Source organism: Leptidea sinapis, chromosome 18, assembly GCF_905404315.1.
Source record: "Leptidea sinapis chromosome 18, ilLepSina1.1, whole genome shotgun sequence".
NCBI classification, from domain to species: domain Eukaryota; kingdom Metazoa; phylum Arthropoda; class Insecta; order Lepidoptera; family Pieridae; genus Leptidea; species Leptidea sinapis.
The window spans coordinates 9,822,345-9,840,713 of NC_066282.1; the positions used below are offsets into that span (position 1 = coordinate 9,822,345).

Sequence of the window (18,369 nt, forward strand, 5' to 3'; positions counted from 1 at the left end):
TAAAGGTAACTTAAATGTGTAAAACAAAAATTTTTCAATAACAAGTTCCACTTCAAACATGCATATACCTTAAAACAACTGATAAGTATAAATGATTTTCCTCCACCACATTTTGAAGTTTTTGGTAACCTACTGCCTGAAAACAATATATTTCGTATAGATTTTGCATTTGGTATTTTTTGTATAATGTAAGAATAGTATTTGTCATAGATGTCATTATGAAGTTTAGCGCCATTTATTGCCTCGGAGGTAGTATACCAAAAACCATCTGTCTACAGCAAATACATTCATCTGCAGTCCCCCTGAAAACGAGATCTGGAAACGTCTTGAAAAGTCGGGTTAACTTAAATAAAAATGTTACTTTTACGCAAAAATCGAATGTTACAATAACACGCGTTTTAATCCTTTAAAATTGTCCAAATCTGTTGTGAATAGTCAAACAGTTATGTAATTTATTTGAATGTAACACTTCATTGAACTCAATTCGATTGATGTAGATGATAAGTCGAGCGTTACAGTTTCCTGTTGAGTGGCAACTCTTTCGTACATTTTCCTTGGTCGCAATATAAAAACGCGTACCAAATATCCCTTCAATATTTTTTTATTGGCAAGAAGGAAGTAAACACGCAAAATTTGTTGAAACACATTCGGAGCTATATCACTTATAGGTAATTCAAACTAATATTATCAAGAGGAAACATTTGTGTTTTCGTATGTATGTTTGTAATGTTTTCACACAAATACTACTGGATTGATTTCAAAAATTCATTCACCATCTTCACTGACTGACATAGACTATAATTACAAAAATAAAACCCAAGTTGTCAAAAATTGTAATAAATATGTCATCGCGTGCGCTAAGGAAGCTATTGATTATAGAACAAAAAATGTCCAACAGTATTATAGAACGTATCAATATCTACAAAAATGTCCCAGATACCATATATACGACCTGTATAGCCGAGTGGTTAGCGATGCTACCTACTAAGCTAGAGGTCCCGGGTTCGAATCCCGGTAGGTGCAAGCATTCATATGATGAATATGGATGTTTGTTCCCGAGTCGTGGATGTTTAAATGTATTTATGTATGTTTATATGAATTTATGTATGTTTAAGTATATTGTATTAAATATATCATTTTCTTGTAATCCATAATACAGGCTATATCTGCTTAACTTGGGGCAAGATAATTTGTGTAAAAAGTGTGTCAATATTATTATTATTATTATATATCCAACTACTGGTAGTTATGCTACTATAACTGCTTTTTAAAATTTTAAAAGTTGATAAAGTGCCGACAACATTCAAACCATAATATTGTTCATACCTGTGTATTAATCCTTATGTATGTTTTCATATTGATGAAAAAATTGTCATAGCGTGATTCTCGAGGAAGGTTTTAGTATATAATTATTTGTGATATAACAATATATGGTTGGATGGTGTCTTATATATGTATACAGAAAAGTCCGCGATGGCATATTATGTCTATCTCTTAATATTCTAACCCCTTATTCATAATAGTCTGCTAGCTTAAAGCATTGCTAATTCTCACTCTGTCTTCTTCTATTGACCTAAGTCAGAATGAGAAAAAACACTCCTAAGCGGCTCTTTAAAGTTAGCGGACCATTATGAATAAGGGGGTAAGATTCGATTCTGCGGGTACGTGGTTTTTTGATTAAACTCATTTTAAATAAACGTTTTGGAAGTAAACAATGTATTAGCCATGTGTTGCCTATAAAAATTTGAGCGCAAGTACCTGTAATTAATTTTCTGATGTAATTTGCACCCATATTTTTTTAATAAATCGTACGTTATTTTAAAGGTAATTATGTAAAGAATTGAAAAATTATGCCAGCCGCAGCATAAATGTTGCCAGGTGTTAACAGGTACATTTTTGTTGATAAATTGTAGTCATTTGTTTTTTTTTTTAATACAAAATTGAAGTTTTTTATTTCCTATTTACGATAAACCATGGTTGCCCGTTTTAAAATGGCCGCAAGTCGAGGTTGTCATGGTTTTAATTAAGGTATCTGGCTCCAGTTAAGTGTGAGCAAGTTTATGTTTCTTAATAAATTTTACGTAATTTTAAAGGAAATTATGTAAGGAATAAAAAAGTGGTTGCCAGCTCTCAGTCAGCCGTAACGTTAGGGTTGCCAGGTGTTAACAGATATTTTATTGTTAATTATTTATAGTCATCTCTTTTTTTATTTTAATGAAAAATTGTAGTTTGATATTTACTGCTTACGATAAACTATGTTTGTCAGTTAAAAAATTTGGTAATCCCACTAATATCTTCCCTTTCTTGGCGTACGTCCGTGCAGAATGGGATGTTTCAGTATGACAACTCTCTCTGTTATCCCTACGTGAACATTTTATTGAGATAAAACCTTTAGTTGCGAATGCAGCGGGCAACTACTTATTAATAATAAATTGGTGTAACTATTTCTCACGTCACTGACGGTGACTTAATGAAGTTTGACGACTGTGGGCTTGTAAACATTAAAAAATAAAGAGCGATTCGAAGAAAACATTGCGGATGTCAAACATAATATTATGCGTCAGATAATATTTGCACAACGTTAATACTTGATAAACCAAATCACCGCTTAAGATATGGAAAATAAATACTGTTTGGATATTTAGGATTCAATGCAAACAAACATAAATTAAAAGCTCTGGGATTTACATTGAAAGGATACATCAGAGGATCATTCAGAGAAACTATAAAAAAATTAACATATTAAATGTTACATTTCAGCCACAAATTTTCAAAAAACTGTCGTAATCGTAATGTTAACACTAGGAACAAACATAAGCCAAGTTATGAGTTATTAACTCTTTTTTTGGGGCAATGTATATGCTTTTTCAAAATGTATATATTATATTTCATAGCAACATTTTACAAGTCACGATATAAGAAATGATATTTATAAGACGGCAGAAGTAGTTTGCGCTGCTTATAAAGTATTGACGAACGCAGCCGTGGTTTAACTATAGGCCTAATGAGAAAGCTCATGGTCGCTCAGAGGGCAATGGAAAAGGGTTATGCTCTTAGTTTCCCTGCGAGATTGAAGCAGAAATGAGGACATTCGTAGGAAAACTGAAGTCACCGAAATAGCGCGGATGATTGTGAACTGAGTCGGCAGTGGGCAAGCACTTAGCTCAAAGGACAGATAGCCGTTGTGGCAGTGAAGGCCTTGAGTAGCGACCACGTACTGGTAGATACAACGTTAGTAGGCCCTCCACAATATGGACCGATGATCTGGTCAAGATCGCCGGAGTAGATTGGGTTGCGCAGGACCGATGGTCATGGAGATTCACCAGTGGGAGGCTCTTTTGCACAGGATGCCGGCTAGTTTATGGGTACCACAACTACGCTATTGCTACCGTGAAGCAGTAATGTGTAAACATTACTGGGTTTCGGTCTAAAGGGTGACGTACCTAGTGAAATTACTGGGTATATAAGACTTACTAAGTGTCTCAAGGTGACGAGCGCAATTGTAGTGCCGCTCAGAACTTTTGGTTTTTTCAAGAATCCTGAGTGACACTGCATTGTAATGGGCAAGGCGTATCAATTTCCATCAGCTGAACGTCCTGCACGTCTCACAGACAGCAGTGGACGTCTTTCGGCTGAATTTATAAAGTACTAGCTGACCCGGCAAATCTGCAATTCAGCAATATTCATTGCTATGCAGACGACAGCACGGGGTATGCTTCCTACACCGGCCGTGCCAACATGTCCCGGGATAGCGTCGATGAGAACCGGATCAAACTTGTGTCTGAAATCGAGACTATGCTTTGCAAAGTCTCAGAATGGGGCCGACAAAATTTAGTCCAATTCAACCCCAAGAAGACACAAGTTTGTGCGTTCACCACTAAAAAGTCTCCCTTTGTCGTATCCCCTCGATTCGAGATCACTCCTCTAACTGCCACAGCCTGTATTGGCATACTTGGCGTCGATATATCGAGCGACGTTCAGTTTCGTGGTCACTTGAAAGAGAAGGCCAAACTGGCCTCTAAAAAGCTTGGTGTACTCAGTAAGGCGAGACAGTACTTCACTAAAAGCCAACTTTATAAGGCGCAAATTCGGCCTCACATGGAGTACTGTTCTCACCTCTGGGCGGGTGCTCCCCAGTACCAGCTTCTTCCATTTGACCGCATACAACCAAGAGCGGCTCGAATCATCGACGATCAAGTCATCTCCGATCGGCTTGATTCTCTAGCATTGCGTAGAGATGTGGGTTCTCTCTGCATTTTCTACCGCATTTATCACGGGGAGTGCTCAGAGGAGCTGTTCGGGTTGATTCCAGCGGCCGAATTCCACCATCGGACATTACGTACAAGAACCATCCGCATCACGTAGACGTCTGGCATTCCACAACCGCGCGTTTTCTTCGAAATTTCTTGCCTCGCACAGCCACTTTGTGGAATCAACTACCGGCAGCGGTCTTCCCGAACAGATACGACTTAGGGACCTTCAATAAAAAAGCATAAAAAGCTTAAAGGCTGGCAACGCATTTCTTGACACACCTGTTGATGCGGATGTCCATGGGCGGTTGCCTCACCTCTCCCCATCCCGTGAGCCTCTTGCCCGTTTGCCCCTCTCATATAAAAAAAAAAAAAAAAAAACATCGAGACATACAAACTTTCACATTTATAATATTAATAATAGGATTGTCGTTAAAAACCTAAGGGGCCGTTGTTACGCTAAGGTGTGTTACAAATAGAAAATTACCCCATAAATCCGCAGGTGACTTCTTAAGGAAAATATGAGCGTCGGTGAGCAGTACACTTGTTTCTCCTCCCATAAAATCCCTTAAATAAAATACGAAATTAGATCAAAAACTACATGAAATGAAAGTCTAACTGATATACGGCCGTTCACAATATTTAGTCTATCTCTTAATTGAGATAAAATCGTAACTATCGTTGACTTTCCTGTCCCAATAAAGTTATCGACTGTAACTCACCTTATCCGTACACGCTGTCTGTCAATGGGACGACGTATAGCTTACTAGCGATAGAAGTTTGTATTGAAATTGCAATTCACCCGTCCCAATATAAGGCGATAAGAATGACTTATCGGGTATATTGGGACAGCTTCAGATTATTGACAGCTAATTACTGACAGTAAAAGGTAGAAATGTATCTCTATCTGTAGATAGTATATTGGGAACGGCCGTATGTCGATAGGTTTTGAAATGTAAGTAAGCGTAAAAGGATAGATTTGCCAACCTCTAGTAACTTAAACTAAGGATAGATAGGTTATTGACAACGGCCGTTAGAATATAATAGAGTAATATACGATCTGACAGCTTGATAATGCTTGACCATTTCTTATTTGTCAATGTATGCCTGGGCTATTGGTTTCATATTCAAAATACTAGAAGCTAATGCCAAACATGGCTGACAACTTACGACTTTACAATAAAAATCGGTTACAGTCACAATAAATTCTCTTTTCTTTTCTATCTTGCTGTGTCTCAGTTAGCGATGAGCTTATTTCTTGCATGATTTGATATCCTATTCGCTAGCATACTGTAATACTATAGTTTATACACTAATGACTTGACAATAGCAAAAACTTTAACTGAAATGACACCTTATAGAAAAAAATATAATAACTTACAAGTATACTTTGCCACTAATATTATTTAGGTGTTTATAATTTTTGGTTCCATACTGCGTCATTTGTATTATATTACAACTAATGAATGAATGAATATACTGTGAGACTTACATTTTTCGTCAGAGGACCAGGATATGCACACAGTATGCAACGGGATATCATCATAACTGAACTTACACTATCTTCACTCCCTGAGGCCTGGATTTAAAGTTGTTCCCTCACGGTGTTCTGTAAGCTGAAAACACACCAACAGCCTTATAGTGCGAGGCTTATATTCGATGTTTTGGAGTGGTTGAAGCCCGGGATCTTGATTCAGAATTTAATGCATTCTTGAGTACCAATGAATGAATAAATGAATGATTTGTTAATTCAACAAAAAGCAGGTAAAATAGGTCAATATAACGTCTGATGTGTCTTATACCTTTTACCAGTGTGACTGGAGTTTGAATATTATATTAATATAACAAGTTATACATAGAATTTATACAAACAAAGAATAAAATAATAGTAATGATTAAAATGTAAACATAAAAGTCCACAACCAATTATTGTTAATAATTTTAAGATATCCGTAACCGTTAATAATAATAATAATAATAATAAAAGCCTTTATTCACTGACCTTTCCACATTTTCAACTTATATGCTATACTTAAAAATATGTTACATGTTATTTACTAAAAAAATATTTATATTATTAGCAACCAATTCGCTGTAGTTTGTCAGGTTGTCTGTCGACATAGGCCTCCCCCATTTGTTTCCACGTCACTCTATCTCTGGCTAACCTTCTCCATCCCTTTGGTAAATCATCTTCCCATCTTTTGATTTGACTTCCTCGTTTTCTTTTTCCATTCCTCGGATACCACTCTATTACATCCTTAGTCCATTTCTCTTTGTTCGTCCTCATTATATGTCCGGTCCAGTTCCATTTAAGTTTTCTTATTTTTCGTAACACGTCACTGACTCTTATTCTTTTCCTTACTTTTGCAGTTGTCCATCGATCTCGTAGTCTTATGTTAAGCATACTTCTTTCCGTATCCGTAACCGTCAGGTAGTACTTAATTTAAGATAACTCGCATAAACTTATCACTAATGAATTCAGAAATATTATAATAGCAAATGCTATATAAATATTTATAGCCAACTCATGAGTTCTCCTTTTGAATTTCTTGAAAATACTGCTTTTATAGTTGCCAGGAAGTTTATTAAGTGTCTTCAAAGTCGATTTGACAAAAATTGAGATAAAGGTTCAACATCAAAATGAGTCCTTTTAACACCTTTCTTTGGAGGTTTGTCAGACCTTTATTTATTTATTTATTTAAGATTACCTACAGAAACTACAACATACATTCCACTATAATAACAACATACTTAAAAAAATTATAATTGCGATTCTACTTACAGGCAATCTGACATGCATGAAATATAATTTTTTGACGATGTTTGTCGGCTATAAAGTAATAACGAATAATATAAATCTAACAAATACTTTACAACTACTTCTACACAAATAAGAAGAAAAATATATAAGAACAAATTTAAATTAAATTAGTAATTTAAAAAACAACATACTTTTTTGACGTTGATTGTCGGCTAGATACTAATAACGTATAATATAAATTTAAAACATATTCTACAACTATTTCTACACAAATAAAAAGAAACTTTTCTTTTTAAACACTTAAAGAACAAATTTAAATTCAATTATTATTTAAAAAATTACTACGCTTAAATTCATTTCAATTATGGTTAATTTCTAAACCCTCAATCCTTGAAGATAGATTATTGTATGACCGCGAAAGCCTTACTAAAGACCTTCCTTTGAACTTGATCCTTGCTACCTATGCCCAGGATCTTAGGATAACTCTGTTCTTTTATCCCACAGTATTTTAGATAGTCTGTCAGATATCTACGAGTCTCGAGACTTTTCTGTTTGAGTCGATAGCTAACAGAGCCCCATTTATCTACTTGTTTTTTTAAATCACGAAATGGGAAGACATATAAATGCATTTATTTTCTCAAAATTGATTCCTTTTGAATTCTTTTTGATGTCATTTCTAATATACTAGATACTAATACCGCTTCGGAAACAAATGGCGCTCTGAGAGGGAAGAAGCGGCGCAAGGAACTCTTCCAGCATTATTTTTTTGCGCTCTTTTAAGTGAAATATACAATATTGTACTGTCATTGATATTGCTATAAAATAATTGTAATCTAGTCCCAGGCTGTCGGATCACTTAGATATTCAGTCCGAATGAATCGATTGATACTCGTATGTCCGAATGAATCGATTGATACTCGTATGTCCGAATGAATCGATTGATACTCGTATGTCCGAATGAATCGATTGATACTCGTATGTCCGAATAAACCAATATAAGCAAAATGTCCATTAATTGTAAATATTTTGCATATTCTTGGCTTAGGGCCGTAAATGTTTAAGTAATTTAGGAAGTTTATTGCAACACTTAATCATGGTTTCATTTCTTTTAGCAAACAGTTCAACAATGGCGGTTAGCGTTTTGGACAGTATTTGCTGTATTAGTAATCACAAATATTGCTTATCTAATATGGGGTTCAGGAAAACAACAATGGTGGGATGATGTCGATAAGTATGGCTACCCACCAGGATGGAAACACGGTCCTCTGAAGAAAAGAACGGAAGATCCTGAGAAGAAAGTGGTAAAACCAAAGCATGATCATTCGCCGATATCTGATGATTAGAATTAGATTAATAAATTATTAATTCGAGATATAATTTTATTTCTTAATTCATAAGTATTTAGTAAATTTATTCCGCTAAGTTTTGTTTTTAATCAATTCGACACGTGATTCGCCTGTACACGAGGCATCCTCAGGAGATGTTGACCCGCTAAAGTCTCATGCCAGAATTTACACTCAATAAAAATCACAATATTTGGATAGTATTGATACTATAATCAACAACAACAAGAATCTCTAACTGCAGTTTTAACAGGTGTCGCAAAATCAGGAATGCGTGTTTGGTATGCGCACATTAACCTGTTAAAACTGCAGTCAGAGATTCTTAAATTAGAAAGTTAGTTTAATTATTTTCCTGACAAAGGCCTCCCCCAAAGACCACCATGACGATTGGTCATGCTCCGCCCTCATCCAACCTATTCCGGCGATCTTGACCAGATCTTGTCGGTCCATCTTGTCGGGAGCTTACCAACACTACGTCTTCCGGTACGTGGTCGCTATACGAGGACTTTACTGCCCCAACGGCCATCTGTCCGTCGAGATATGTGCGCCGCACACTGCCACTTCAGTTTTGCAACCATCTGGGCTATGTCAGTGACTTTAGTTCTCCTACAGAACTCCTCATTTCTGATTCGATCTCGCAGAGAAACTCCGAGCATAGCTCTCTCTATTGCCTCCTCAGCGACAATGAGCTTCCTCATAAAGCCTAAAGTAAGCGACCACGTCTGCTTTCCGTATGTCATCACTGGCAACACACACTGGTTAAAAACCTTCGTCTTCAGACACTGTGGTAATTTGGACAAGAATATTTTACGGAGCTTCCAGAACGTTGACCATCTGAGTTGGATTCGTCGAGTGACCTCTTTCTCGAAATTGGAACTGCCTAAGAGTTAGTTATTTTCATAGTATTACATACTATGGTACATTGTTAAAGCGCAATGCAGCTGATACTAATACCATATTTGTGGTACAGAAGAGGGCTGGGTATTCGCGCTATTAATTACCTTTGAATATCCTAAAGAATCATTAAGAGAATTTTTTTAACCATAAACATGAAGGTGATCGCGCTTTTTTAATGTAGCAATGTCGTATGGTTCTAGAAACTGCTTCTTAGCTGTATTCCTTTCTATGAATCCCTTATTATATGAATCCCCTGCAGGAAGCTATTCTGTTACAGCGCAGTGTGCGAAACTAAAAGAGTCATGGACCACAAAAAGAAATACAGTATCTACATTTGATTTCATATCTCCAATTCTCCTTGTTCTATCAGGCAATAATCCGATAAGAATTCGGATAGTAGAGCGTAGAGCTGTGCATTGGTTTTCTAGCAAGGTAGGCCCAGTAAATCTCACTAGTAGTTGCGCTTTAGTTCGTACTAACTTTTACTGTCGCCAGTATTGTAATGTTCCTCGTTTACTCACGAGTGAAACAACTAATCTTTACTATGTACTAGCACTACACCCGGACACGTCCACACGCAACCAATAGCCGATTAGACTTTCCGCTGTACTGTATATTCGTTATATAGCACTCAACGTCACACAGTTAATGTCACTGTCGATGTCGTGACAGTGACAATGATAGTTAACACATGCTCTGTTAAGACTAGATGTCAGTACACTACAAGTATGACATTAGTTGTATGAAACGCTGCTTGCTTCGTACAAGCAATCTGTTGACTGCCTACCGTAGGTAGTTAGTTAACTTTAACACTAGTGCTATATTTATTTAGGTTCATAACGAGGTAGGCACCTAATTGCCTATATGACATGCACGCCCCTGGTAGAGCGGCTCTATCCGCTATAGATTCAACACACTTTTGTTTCTTACACTTTCACGTATGGATTTTGATGAAAATTTACAATAATATATGCACATGAGAATAACACAAAGGCTATCCCTACTATACTTAAATATTATAAATGTGAATGTAAGTTTGATTGTTACGCTTTCACGCCGAAACCACTGAACGGATTTTGTTGAAATTCATTACAGAGACAGACTAGAGCTTGGGAAATTATTTTATCGCTAGAAAAAAGGCTTCGAGGGGTTGACATAGGGCATGGAAGTTTGAATGGAATTTCGTCATTATCGAAGATGACACCATTAAATTTTGTATGATGTAGGCACTTGATAGGAAATAAATATATACTTGTTCTAACGTTTCCGAAATTTCCACAAGAGTGGAGTTGAAATAGGGGATGAGAGTTCATATGGGAGTCCAACCAAAGTCACGCTTGAATGTGAATACGATTTTTTTTTAAATCTGGTACAAAAATGAAACGATTAAAGGTTACAGGACTACTTTCAGGAAAATTGATTTTCCCATAGGAAACTAAAATCTTTACGATTTAGCAAAGGATGACAAAGAAAATAAATAAGTTTATAAAAATATATTTATTTAAGTAATGTATGGTTAACCGTTATAATATGAACCGATGACGTATATGTTTCTATACATATACGTCATCGGTTCATCGTCATTGATACAATCTGGTATAATACCAGTAAAGTTTCGAAAATTAAAAGTCACATTTAGACTTGTCGTGTCAAATAAAATGAAAGTTAACAAAATTAAACAAAATTAAAATGAGGAGAAAAAAAGTGTGTGTACTTATGTATGCACGCAAGAAGTTATACTTCTTAGGCCTAATAAAGAAAAAATCCTTAAAATTATTTATTACTCGTGCTATTCTACTTTTGTAGAAAGAACAAATAAATTATGAATACGGCTGTACGGGCTTGAACCCTTTGCCTATCGTAATAATGAACGAAGAAAACAAAAAAATAATAAAAAGAAAATAAATAATGAATGATGAAATCTTAGGAACCTACTTCACCCTGTACCTTTTGTGTTACAGTGATGCGCGCGCATCTTAAAATTTCCCTCTTATCACTTTTTCATAACGCGCCTAAAGAAGTAAAACTTAAAAAAAGAGAATGTGCTCGTCTTTACGAAGTCTATGCTTCGTACTTATCTACATGACACCCCTCTAGGATTATCTAGACATATCTATGATATTTTTATTCTTAGATATAATGTACCGCTATTGTAATCTATGAGAGCAAGGTCATGTCGAATCAATAATCTAACTCGTATTCTGTAAAATGTTATTATTATCAATTTTATAGTAAAACTTAGCGTATTATTCGCATTCGTTTGTGTTTTATCATCTCAGTGTGGTATTTGTGCTGGTCCCGGTTTTTTATAAGATAAGAGTCGAGACAAGCAGGACGTTCACCTGATGGTAACTGATACGCGCTGTCCATTACAATGCAATGCCGCTCAGGATTCTTGAAAGACCCAAAAATTCTGAGTGGCACTACAACTGCGCTCGTCACCGTGAGATATAACATGTTAATTCTCATATGCCCAATAATTTCACTAGCTACGGCGCCCATCAGACCGAAACACGGTAATGCTTACACATTACTGCTTCACGGCAGAAATAGGCGCCGTTCCGGTACCCATAATCTAGTCGGCCTCTACTAAACTATAATAACATCCTCCACGTAAACATAAATATTCATACAAAATGTTCTTAAAATGAAAACTACTGGACCAAACTATGTCAAAATTTATGGGACCAAATGGCAAACATTCCGCATCAAAATAAAGAAGAATCACGAACATTGGACCACTCTCTCGACTCAGCGTAATCGGTGTACATACATAAAAATATATCAAGCGAATGAAGAATCTCCTCTTTTTCGAAGTCGGTTAAAAAGAGTTACAATAAGTTTTTCGCCAATTCTTCTCCTTTAAAGTACCTTTTCCTAAGTCTTGATAAATGGTAAGCTTTTGTCATTCATAAGTGTCAACTTATTATACTCTACTAGTTCTAGTATAAATGACGTAATCGCAAAAATGAACATTTACTGCAATTGGGTATAAAAATACTCTGTTATTAAGATTCAAAGATATACACCTTCCATTAGTAATTTTACTAACATGCAATGCTCGAAATGATAAAACAACTCAATCAGAATAAAACCACAGTCTTATTAAACAAATAATTACTTAAATAGTCGTGATTGTAGTCGCAGGCTTCATTCAAAATCTCAAGACATTCATATTGTGAACGTTAAGTGGCTGTGTCGACTGATTACATATTACTATGACTTAGAACCTGCGCAGGAGTTGAACAGGTCGTACGTTTCGATTATTCAGTGTGAAAATCGGTATTGTGACATAAAACATATGGATATTTGGTAAGTAACTTTTTTATTTAATTATTTATGAATAACATTGAGTATTTTTTTAATGTATACAAGAAATGCGAATTATTTTAAAATTCTTAGGAATTCTGTTTTTTAATGTACTTCAAATTATGGCTATGTTTATAGTTTATATAGGTTTATATAAATAATACTGATAATCTCATGGTTTTTTATATTAAATACATGTTAAATTACAATATAGACAAAAGTTTAGTTGAATAGTTTGAGATAGGAAAAAGATAAAGTCCATTGGTTAGACAACGCAACTCAAAGATATTAATCTAATCTCCTATTCAAAATATTTCGACACATATAAGAGTAAAGTATAAAATAAAATAATTCCTTATCTCTATGTTCTTGACTTGTTTGGTTGGAGCAACTTTTAACTTACCTTGAATGTATATAGAAATGTAAATACAATTAATTCATTTTTATAATATTTGATTTATCATTCATTTATACGTTAATATGAACGACAATTTAAATATTCAGTATTTACAGTCTTTATGGTAAATAATTTGTTTTTAGTGTTATATGTGTAAATTATAGGCTATATAAAGATATCACGGTTGTAAACTACTCTACTATATATACTGTAACATCTCTTGCAAACAACTAATAATTTACGCGGAAATAATCTATGTATGCTATGTGATACATGTACTTACTCTGGCCATAAATATTGTAACAATTAAAAGTAAAAGAATATTACATTTGAATTTGGAATATGTCAGTTTTATATGATTGTTCAATGAGTTTTCTCATTTTGGCGCCAATACATTGTACAATATTTTGTGATATTAAAATGGAGTGGGGGTGATAAAGAGATCCGTAGGTATGGAGCCAAATGCAATTTTTACAACTCTCCATACGCTTGGTATTAGTAAAATGTTTGTGTACCGGGCTAATAATAGGTACAATGAGACCTCCTCTGTTTGTGACATAAAAAGATCTGGCCATCAACGAAGTGTTCCTATGAAAAAGGTGGTCAAAGCAGTAACGGAAATAATTCGAAGAAATCCTGTCCGAAAGCAAAAGATTATATTTCAGGAGATGAAGATAGCACCTATCAGTTTGACAATAAGGGTCGAGACGAGCAGGATGTTCAGCTAATGGTTTTTGCCCATTACAATGCAGTGCCGCTTCGGATTCTTGTAAAACCCAAAAATTCTGAGCGGTACTACAATTGCGCTCGTCACCTTGAGACGTATGATGTTAAGTCTCATTTGCGAAGTGATTAAATAATGCAATAATGTTTACACATTACTGCTTCACGGCAGAAATAGGCGCCGTTGTGGTACACTAATCTAGCCGGCATCCTGTTCAAAGGAGCCTCCCACTGGTAAACATATATATAATGATTCATATCAGCATAACATAATCGTTTTCAAATCGTTTATTTTAGTAGATTTGTGTAGATATCGATGTGTGTGAAATTGTAATATTGGAAATGAAAACACGCTACTATCATGCTATTCTATACTAAAAATGAATACATCTGTTTTATCGATGTCATTTTTTGTTACAATAGTTTATATTTATTTGAAGGTTGTGAGAAACTCTCTCAACCTTATTATCATTTAGCCAGGTTTGTTCAGTTACTGGTCTTTAAAATCACGATGCCTGAATCGGTGGCAATATCAAATGAAATATTTTCATGTCATCCAAATTAGTGACTTATATTACCCTATATCTTATAATGTTATGTATAATCCTTAAAAAATATAATCATAAGGCTAGACGATTTCATAAGCGGAAGAAAATAAGCGATTCCTAACTAGGGATCAATTTATAGGCACGATACGAAGTCGAGGGCTTCAATACACCTAAGCAGTAGAACGTACTCCACTACTTCACGTGTAATTTTAACAAATCACAGGAGCGTTAACGATCTTATTAGGCGTAACACATTGGTACGTGGCGGGCGAGGATCGAAACGAGGGCTCGGTGGTGAGAGTCAACAGTTTAACCTCCATCATCCATCATCAGCCGGAAGAAGTCCACTGCTGGACAAAGGCCTCCCCTAAAGATTTCCACGACGATCGGTCCTACGATGCGCTCATCCAAAGTATTCCATTCGAGGATTTCACGCCCCAACAGCCATCTGTCTGTCGAACTATGTGCCCTGCCCACTGCCACCTCAGTTTCGCAACCATTTGGGCTATGTCGGTAACTTTGGTTCTCCTACGAATCTCCTCTTTTCAGATTCAATCTCAGTTTAACCTATTTTTAAAATATTACTATCAATTATTATTGCAGGACATAAAAAAAGTTTAATACTGACTCACACATAGTATTTAAATGGTAACTAACCAGTGTCGTAGTCTATTAAAAAATAAATGGAAAACCCGTTAGAAATTGATTTTCATTCAATCTTTCCGCCCGTTAAATTACGCTGATAATGGATTTTCACCCGCATTTTTGTACGTAATTAATGATACACTTTCGACCCAGTTATCACATGAATACGACATACTTTTCGAAAAGCTGTTATTTAAAAAATATTTCTGAATTCTACAAGTAAAACTTTCTCAAAGAAGAACTTTATATTATATCAATGATGGAATGAAAAAATAGCAAAACTTGAAAAGATTTCAAGGTTTGGTATGTTTTCATAATTTATTTATAATTTTTAATGTTTTTTGCACAAACCTTATTGTTAATGAAAAGTCTCAAACCATTCAAAGTCAAAAAATAAAAAAAATGTTAACGTCAATGGCATAGATAACAGCAGTGGGAGGCTCCTTTGCACAGGATGCCGGCTAGATTATGGGTACGACAACGGCGCCTATTTCTTCCGTGAAGTAGTTATGTGTCAACGTTACTGTGTTACGATCTGAAGGGCGTAGCTAGTGAAATTACTGGGCAAATGAGACTTAACATCTCACATGTCACAAGGTGATGAGCGGACTTGTAGTGCCGCTCAGAATTTTTGGGATTTTCAAGAATCCTGATGTAATGGACAAGGCGTAGATACCATCTCGTTCCTTATTTTCATAAAAAAAAAAACAAACCAGAACTGGTTGAGTTCGCTTGATTAAAAAGTACCATTTCTAAGTCTGTATTTGTGTTTTCCAGCACTTTATTGCGTTCATAAGTGTCACATTATTTCGGTAGTAATAACAGATAACAAAATTATTTACCTAATCTTACAACAGTTTTCATTTAATGATGATGTAACTTCTTTTTGACGCCTTCACCGGAATTTGATACAAATGCAACCTAATAATCAAAGAAATTAAACTAAACGCTGGCATTATGGATTGGTCTCCGCTGTGCTCCAACTGGATACCGCACACCTAAAAACAATAGCTTCTTATTACAGCAACTATAAGTTGCTAGTGTATCGTGACACTCAATGGTATCTTTCAAATTTTGTTACATACGCTTCGTGTTATTTTACATAAAGCTAAATGATATACTAACCTCCTTATTCATAATAGTCTTCTAACTTAAAGCATTGCTAATTCTCACTCTGTCTTCTTCTATTGACCTAAGTCAGAATGAGAAAAAACACTCCTGAGTAAGCGGACCATTATATAAGGAGGTAAATATATAATGAAAGTATAACCGTGGTATTTTATTTCATGAAAAATCTAGAAAAATATATTTATATGTCTTGATGTTCTATCTATCAGAAGTACATCTTGGTTGTATTTGTTGGTAAAATAAAGTAGTACAGGTTCAATTAAAATCTAGATTTTCTCGAGTCATAATTATTTTCAGCTTTTTTCTTGAGGTGCTAAAAAAAACTCAAAGAAAATCAAAGTCAAATAAACTTTATTCAATTTGGCTTTAAATAAGCGCTTTTTAATATTCACTATAAATATTTCTTTTAAATTATTGAATTTACTTTTGTAAGGTGCTGCGCATCCATGAATTGTGTTTAAATTATATTAAGTATTTCATAAAAAGTAATAAATATAAAATATCATATATGATATGAGGATGAGAGATCATCCTTTAGAATTTGAATTCATTGTTTGTATAAGAATGCATCGTGAACGTGATGGTCGTGATTATTGTAATAACAATTAGTAATTGCATCCAACAAATACAATGATTTATTAACTACTAGCTGACCCGAGTCCCGACAGACGGTGTTCTGTTAGTATAAATAGTAGGAAGAATGAAGTTTGTATTCGGGAATAATGTGTAATCAAAGTTTATATTATTACAATAATTATAATATTATGTACTTATGGAATATTAAGGATTGAAATCATATTTGTGTTGTGGCTTTTACATTAGCGCTAACTAATTGCCAATTTTTTAAAGTATAAAATGGAAATAGTATGTTTTTCTTAAGAGATAGGAATATATCTGTAGACCTATATAAGATACATAATTCCACCATACATTATTTTGTTATATCTCAAAGAGCTTAGACAGCGTTTTCAGTAAAATCTCCCAGATGGCTTATTTTTTACGACAACACCAACAAAAATTGTAAATGTATACAAAATTTAAAATTATGTATATAAGTATTAGTATTAAAACCTTCCTCGAGAACCACGCTATTCACTGGTGAAAACAGCAAGAAAATTGCACCAGAGTTTTTGAGTTTATCGCAAACAAACAGATGGAGGATTTTGTTTTATAATATGTTTAGATAACAGGTCGACCTGGCACCACAAGCCGTTTTAAGTGTGTTGTCAGGGGGAAAGAACGTGCCATATTTTTTTGATTTAAACTTCAATTTATTTATGTGGTAACCGTAAACATATAAGATTAATTAATAAGATTATTATTAAGTAAGCTTTTAACTTTGCATTTATAACTTCGTTAGTTCTGACTAGCAGTGGACAGCCAAAATTATTGGCAAGACTGATATTAGGAATGTAGGTGGATTTAATAACGTTTTTCTTCTAAATTTCATCTTTGTAATTTCAAACATCGACAGAGCTGCAAATTTCTTTTAGGTCAATGTCAGTTTAAGGTCACTTATTTGACACAACAATATGCTATCATAAAAGAGTAAAGGCCGTTGTGAGACTTGTGAAGGCTAACTCCCTTTCTGTGGAGAGGTCAATGGACGGAATTCAAGCGGACTGGACAATATATTAAATATTTATTTACAACTGACATTTTTGTTTCTAGGCTGTGATTAACTAAGAGATGATTTTACTGATAAATATATATATATAATAGTGAAGTAGAGCATATGTCTGTGAGTGCGTGAGATACTTCCCGCAGATTCGCTAACTATAGTGGCCACTACTTTAAGTTACGTTATGTTACATTAACCGGAGAGAATTAAAAAAAATAACGGGTTGCACTCCGGGAGTGCCGGCAGAAGTGAAAACTTGAACATTAACGTTGTGCATTTTTGAGTATCTTGGAATGGTTAAGGTTAGGTTACTTCGCACGAATTACATAATTTATCGGTAGAAATCACTAGATTATATTACATAATGTGGGTAAACACTTAAGAATTATTACAATCATTTTACATTAAAAAGTTTATCTCTCAGGAAAATCAACTTTCATCCATAATTTCAACGACTGTCTTACGAATTTTCATTCAGGTCACGTGTCCTGGCGTGAGTTTAATATTTTATAACCTAAGAAAAGTGCTCAACGTCGCTAAAGAAGTTTTCACTTCAAAAGAAGATTCAAACTCCTCTAAATAACTCGACATTAAGGAAGTTCATGACGCTAGTTTAGCACTACGAAACCAAAAATTTGGTATCTAAGGTAATCCCCAAAAATACGGTTGTGTCCACAGGTGTCAACTCATCATTTTATACTACAATATTTGTATCAATCTGTCTAACATTAGGCTAGGAAAATTTAA

The 18,369-nt window shown here is 34.7% G+C and overlaps 2 protein-coding genes across 4 annotated transcripts in view; both read left to right on the plus strand.

Annotated features, from left to right (window-relative positions):
* Window positions 1-8,388, plus strand: part of LOC126969554 (putative inorganic phosphate cotransporter) — a 33,624-nt gene extending 25,236 nt beyond the window's left edge. For all 3 annotated transcript variants that reach the window (XM_050815069.1, XM_050815068.1, XM_050815070.1), the window contains one exon: window positions 8,124-8,388. In XM_050815069.1, coding sequence (XP_050671026.1) covers window positions 8,124-8,354 — 231 coding nt within the window. In that variant the 3' untranslated portion in view covers window positions 8,355-8,388. The remainder of the gene's footprint in view (window positions 1-8,123) is intronic.
* Window positions 8,389-12,430: 4,042 nt separating this feature from the next.
* LOC126969558 (putative inorganic phosphate cotransporter) overlaps window positions 12,431-18,369 on the plus strand; it is a 41,815-nt gene continuing 35,876 nt past the window's right edge. The window contains exon 1 of the mRNA XM_050815078.1: window positions 12,431-12,563. The gene's annotated coding sequence lies outside the window, so the exon portion shown is untranslated. The remainder of the gene's footprint in view (window positions 12,564-18,369) is intronic.